The following is a 6,238-nucleotide window of genomic DNA, read 5'->3' on the forward strand; positions in this document are numbered from 1 at the left end:
CTGTTTCAACATTTTACCTTTTCCTTTCCCTTTTCCTCAAATTTCCCTATTTCTTTTCTTTCTTTCTTTGATGTTCCTTTTCTACATCTGCGTCCGCCATCTGCAACATATGGAAGCCGGAATCATCGTGCGCAAGATTCAACAAGAAGGAACCTCAAAATCATCATAAGTCCTTGTGCCCTATCGACAAGGAGAATGAAGAAGAGAAAGGAAAACCAATATGTTCCACAAACATAACTACTAAACGGCAATTGCCAAGTGGCAACCCGTAAACCATAGACTTTGAGAAACAAGAATGGAAATACCACAATGGATCATGCCGACAAAGGTGTTAATTGACAAGAGGAACGGCGGGCAGAAAGTCAAGTCATCACAGGCGTAGAGGGAATAATGAAACAAAACAGGGTTGTACAAGCCTAAAAGGGACAGCTTGAGCGAGCATGTGACGCGACAGAGGGACAAGGAAAGGGGGGGAATATGCATAGGAGAATATCGTAACGTCATAACCAGCCGGAGGGCAACATCCGCTTAAAACACACCCGGGCCGTCCATGTACATTGGCGGCCGGCGCCGTTTCACAAAGTCCCATTGGTTGAATGGCCCTCCCTCTCCGTGCGTGCGCTGGCGGCCTCCCGAGAGAGGCTCGTCGACGCCAAAGCTGCAGCGCTCAAACTGCAGCAGGCCGCCGCGGTGGGCGTCGCAGCAGAGGACGTTGAGATCCTGCCCGTCGTTGGTAAAGGCCACGCCACCAATCTCGCCAAAGACGTCAATGGTCTGCTTGGTGGTGAAGGTCTGGGCGTCAATCAGGTTGACAAAGTCGGCCTCTTCGGCCGCGGCGAGGACGGGCCTGCCACTGCCGGACGGGGAGAAGCGCAGATTCCGGACACCGGCCATCTCGGTGGATATCGTGGTGAGCGGCGCGCTGACCCCGTTGGCGTTGCGCCAGTAGCGGGCGTCCCAGATCTTGACCGTCCTGTCCTGGAATCCGGTGGCAACCGTGTAGCCGTTATCTGACCAGTCGCAGGCGAATCCGTAGTCGCGGTGTCCGCCTAGCTGCTGCAGAATCTCTCCCGTCTCTGCGTTGGTGATGAGGACGTTCAGGTCGTCACCCACAACGACCCTCAGCCGACCATCCGGTGACATGGCTGAGCAATTCAGGGCAAACGGATAGGTGAATTTGGCGGTAAACTTTTCCGTCTGCAAGTCCAATAGGCGGAATCCCTGATCGTTGCTTGCGATGGCGGCAACAGGACTTCCCGATCTCCTGGGCTTATATATCTTGATGTGGTTGGTTATCCCACTGATGTCGTTTGATATCTGCCCCTCGGAATAGGCCCTTTTGTCCTGGGTGCTCAGCGACTGCAGGAAATAATCTCCGTTAAAGGTGCCGGCCATCAAGACGCCGCAGCCGGCATCGAGAGTGGAAACTGCAGGGGCCGTCATGCCGGCAAACGCACGGAGGTTCATGGCCAGGCTCGTCCTGTTGGTCGATGTGTTCATCACATTGATGCCCTGGGTGCTGGGATAGTACGCATGCGTCCGAGTGGGACATGCCAGCACGCTCCGAAGCTGGAAATGGGCCAGGCTGATGTCTTTCCGTATGTCCATTCTCCTGAATCTGAAGAAGCTGTCGGTGGAAGGGAGCTGTGCCTCCGCTGAAGACTATAGAATCTTTGTGTTAAAAGAGGGGGAAGAAGAAGAAAGAAAGAAAGAAAGAACGAAAAAGGGGGTAGAACAGGAGACGCTGGATTTACGCATAATGGGTAAGGAAGCATAGCTGAGTTTGGCGTGGTGCAAGAAAGTAAAAATGAGAACTTACAAAGGTATCGGAGCCCAGTCTGTTGACGTAGTTCTTATATGTGAGCCGACGGATGCGCCTGGCGGCATGGCGCGTCGTATTCATGCTGTCCCAATCCAGCCCTTGCATGTCACAGCCGTCGCCGCGCAGATCATGGTAGTGCACCCGCTCGACTCCGCTGGTGGCTTGCTTCAGGACTCTGTGGAGGCCCGGGACTGGCAGCTTTTTGCCGCGAATGACGATGTGGCCGTATGCCCAAATGCGCAAAAAGTCAATCAGGCCGTAGTTCTCGGACCCCAAGATGCTGGGGTTTGGATTGCTGATGTGGACGGGAGGGAATGGGTCGAGCAGCAGTGCTTGTTCTTCCTCGTCGAGGGATAGCTCGTCATCCGTCAGTCCTTGTCCCGGCAGCTGATTCGCGGCTTGGTTGACCAGAGCCTGTGTGAGGGCGGCAACGGACGCCATTGGCTGCGGACCTGCCCCTTGCAGGTATTGCATGAGGGACGGTAATGGAGTGGTTGAGGCGGTCGGTGTCTGCTCCGGCGGTAGATAGAGATCTTCTTCCATCAGCGCCAATACCTCGGCGTCAAATTCCTCGTCCAGATCCTCATCGTCCAAGTCCTCATCGCCATCGAGGTCGTCGTCGTCGTCTTCCCTCTCCATATCGTCTTCGTCGTCCATGGCGTTGGCGTGGTAGAAGTAGTGACTGGGAGCCATTGCGCCGCTGGCCACGGGGTTGATGGGAGCAGCCCCATTGTGACTGTCGAGAGGCGCGCCCCCATCACTGTCACTCATTTCTTGGTCGTGATTCGCCTGTGGTGGAGGATACTGGTGGCTCTGGGCGTAAGACTGTCCGTAGGCATGTCCGTAGTACACGGTCGTGTAGGGGAAGCTTGGATTTGCCTGAAACTCCAAGCTGCCATTGCCGTTACCACTGCCATTGGCAGCGCCGTCGGCGGGGGCAGCTTCGACTGGCGCTGGCGTCATGACCTCCTCTGCGTCGTAAATGTCGTCTTGGTCGTATTCGTGGTGCTGATCGTGCTGGTCGCCGTATGTGCTAATGTTATTGCTGCTCTCGGGGCTATGAAAGGTCGCATCCTGTGCCTGAACCTGGTCCCTATTGTCCTCGTGCTTCGGCTGCCCAACGTGGATGTGGCAGCTGTGATAGCGGATGCAGTAGACGCAGCGCTCAGGAGGAGGGACATCGGTCTCGTCGTAGTCGTCTAACTCGTCGATCCCATCGTCCTGCGGCAGTGGAAGGGATTCGGATCGCATGACTGTCAGCGACGACAAGGCTCGGGAGCCAGGTGTTACGGGACAGCGGCAGCGCACGCGCACAGCCGGCCTGCTTTCCGACTTGTGCCTTGTCCGCTTTCGTTTTCTGCCGCCGGTTGCTGGGCCCTGGCCGCTGTTCCCCTGGTAGAATTGGATACACAAGCAGGGGCCTGTCGCGCGCTCTCTGTTTTTGCCTGCTTTGATTTGGCGCAACGATCCAAGCCGTCGGAGGCACGAGTGACCCGGCAGCCGTGCGCTACTCTAGGTATTCCAGCGTCGTCGAAGAGCTACTGCCCTTGCTGCTGCAACGGCACCTTGTCCTGGTCCTCCTGGAGTGTCTTCCCAATGTCTTGCGATGGCCGAGGCTGGAGAACCGCCCCAAGATCGCGATTGGATGCCGGTATACCGCCGTTTGCTGCTCCCGTCCTCAGGCGGAGGGAGCCCCAGCTGGGTACCTGATGTATCCTAGTTGACTCGCCCACGCACTAGTCTCTCAAACGCTGGGGCTTGGCTGCTTGCTGCAAAGCCTCCACCGGCGCCGTAGTCGCAGCCTCGGTATACAGGCGTTGTCTGGCGCGCAGGGTCGAATGACTGACCGGGTACCTGAGGCGAGGTCGAAGATGGAAGACAGGCACCTATAAGGGACGATACAGAGGCGAGGCAGCTCTTCCTCAGCACTGCTTGTGGAATGGGATTCCGTCAGGTCGCCGATGGCGATGACAGGCAATGCTGGCGAGGATGCTGGGTTCGGAGTCGGCAGCGGATGGCGGTGGGCCTGGAAGAGCTGGCTTGTGCTCTGACGAAAGGCACACCGGCCGAGACGGCTCTCGTGATGGTGGGTGTGAAGGCGCTCGGCGACAATGCCGATGATGGAGGAGAGTAGGTGATTTGAGGATTGGAGCGGGCGAGGAAGGTAGTGCGAGCGTCCAAGTCGTTCTTCGTTATCGATATGGCCGCCCTGCTATGCGATGTACGTATGTATGTAGGTATGTACTAAATGTTGGGCAAAGGTTGCAGTTGGGAGAGTTGGGTTGCGGTGGCGGCATGCAGAAAAGGGCGTTCTTGAGTCGCAGAGAGGCTCAACGGGCTGGCGCGAGGTTGTGGACAGGCCCCAGCTTTAATACCGGCTGCCGCATGGATGTATCAAAAAGTACGAATCAGAGACGAGGAAGCGGGAAAACGAGAGAGAGAAAAGAGGTGTGTGTTGAACAAGAACAAGAGCAGCGACTCGTTTGGTGCGAGTCAAGTTGTCCCCTCTCGCCTCCTGGTCACCTTTGGCTCAGCTGTCACTTTTTCTTCAGTTGGGCCCTCCGGCTGCACTGCTGTTTGAGAGAAGAGACAACAAGGAGAGAATTGAGAGGAAGCGTCGAGCTACGTAGGGCTGACGCCGATGGCTGGCAGAACGCGATGCTGTTCGCCAGCTTGCGGTCGAGGGGGCGCACAAATCAATCAATCAATCAATCAGACAATCAATCAAGACAGCCAAAGAAAAAAAAAAAAAAGAGAGATCAAATAAGACAGGCGACGTTAGCGCCGGTTGCGGCCTGGCCGTCGTTGTCGTCGCGAGGATTTCTGATTTAATTTGCGGGAGAGAAGAAGATGCATCAGACAGAAGGTCCAGAATCAGACACATCATATGCGCGGCCTGTTTGGTGAGGAGGCCACTCTCCGAGCACTGCCAAAATAGGCGCCAAAACCGGGACTGGGGGCGGTTCCCCCTCCCAAAATATGATGGACGCCGCTCGTCGTGCACGTTACCTCGATTTCGTCTTTCTCTAGGTAATAAACTTGCAGAATGCCTTTTACAGAAAAGCAGAACCTACTTACTGTAAGACACGAATGCCTTGCTGCCTCTGCTGGGGACGATGCCGTTTGACTGTCCGCCACGGAGACGCACGCCATACATGTACGAGCCCAGATACCCATCAACAAACACCCACCCCCCTGGACATACAACTATCACCTATTACCTAGGTTCATACTCACAGCCGGGCCGGGGTCTGTCCAAGCATTCTGTACATACATACTTCATACCTACCTTACCTACATGACAAGGTGGACCGCTTTCACTGCACTGCTGCACTGCAATTGCCTGGAGTGATGATACTGTATCTAATATGCATGTATGTACAGAGGTATGTACGAGCAGGTATGGAGGCAAGGTATTACACCACGACCCTCCCTCGTTATTGCTCGGCCAATCCTTGAATCACTCGACGCCCAGCGACGGCCTCGAGAGCTGCACGTGCGAGCCCGGCGCCTAGACGGGCCTTTTTATGCTGGAGCGTCGCACAACAGCCCGGACGACGCCCGCGGCATTGGCCAGCGGCGACAGAAGTGGCGCTGGGAGCTGCAGCCTGCGTGAGCAGGTTGACGATGGCTTGCTGCTGGGTGGACGGGAGGAGGATGAGGAGGAGGATGATGATGATGATGACTGGGTCTGTGAGCGAGGCTGGCGGATTGTGGTGGCGCAAACAGCGCCGGATGTCGCTGGTTATTATTATTGTTGGGCGAACAAACAGACAGACAGACAGACAGACAGGGCGGCAAGAGGTCAAAATCAGTTCCATACCTAGGTAGAATACATGGTGATGATCCATTGCACGTTGGTGCTCATTCATCTGCAGGTGATCTTTGGCTGATCTCGTCCATCAGTCATGTCCAGTAATGAGTCCTACCTAGGTATGTATGTACCCAATACGATACACATCCCCAGGGACAGGCACAGTTACAGACAGGCACGGCACGAATATGGACTCTCAACTGCAAGTGTGCGGACTTGGTGCCCGCTTCTTGTCTCGCCCCCCCCCCTGTAATATATCCGCTGCCGCAGATTCAAGGTTGTTTTGGGGGGGTGCGTCTTGTCAGGGTTGATGGGCTGGATGACAACTACCCAAGGTACAAACAAAGCACAAGCACAGGGCATCGTGCATGCGCCATCATCGACCAGACGGCTCTTCCCTGCCCTGTTCCTCGGTCTCCAAAATGCCGACTTGCACTCCGACAACGAGAACGACGGCGAGCAGAGTGTGTTAGGTATTCAACAAGTACCTCACCACTCACCAGCCGTCCCGAGTCTATCGTCTGAAGACAGTCGACTATAGTAGTAGATGGTATGTAACACAAAGCATCAAGAGAAATAAGCCTGGAAAGTAGGAACACAAG

General features: G+C 55.5%; 1 protein-coding gene across 1 annotated transcript; it reads right to left on the reverse strand.

The window, feature by feature from the left end:
• Positions 1-172: 172 nt before the first annotated feature.
• On the reverse strand, positions 173-2,263 carry TRIREDRAFT_78988 (uncharacterized protein; the record flags this gene model as incomplete). The annotated part of the gene is made up of 2 exons (XM_006966331.1): positions 173-1,662; positions 1,820-2,263. The coding sequence occupies 2 exons, from the start codon at positions 2,261-2,263 to the stop codon at positions 529-531; spliced, it is 1,578 nt and encodes a 525-aa protein (XP_006966393.1). The 3' UTR covers positions 173-528.
• Between the last annotated feature and the right edge of the window lie 3,975 nt (positions 2,264-6,238).

The sequence above is a fragment of the Trichoderma reesei genome (genome assembly GCF_000167675.1).
Source record: "Trichoderma reesei QM6a unplaced genomic scaffold TRIREscaffold_12, whole genome shotgun sequence".
Lineage (NCBI taxonomy): Eukaryota > Fungi > Ascomycota > Sordariomycetes > Hypocreales > Hypocreaceae > Trichoderma > Trichoderma reesei.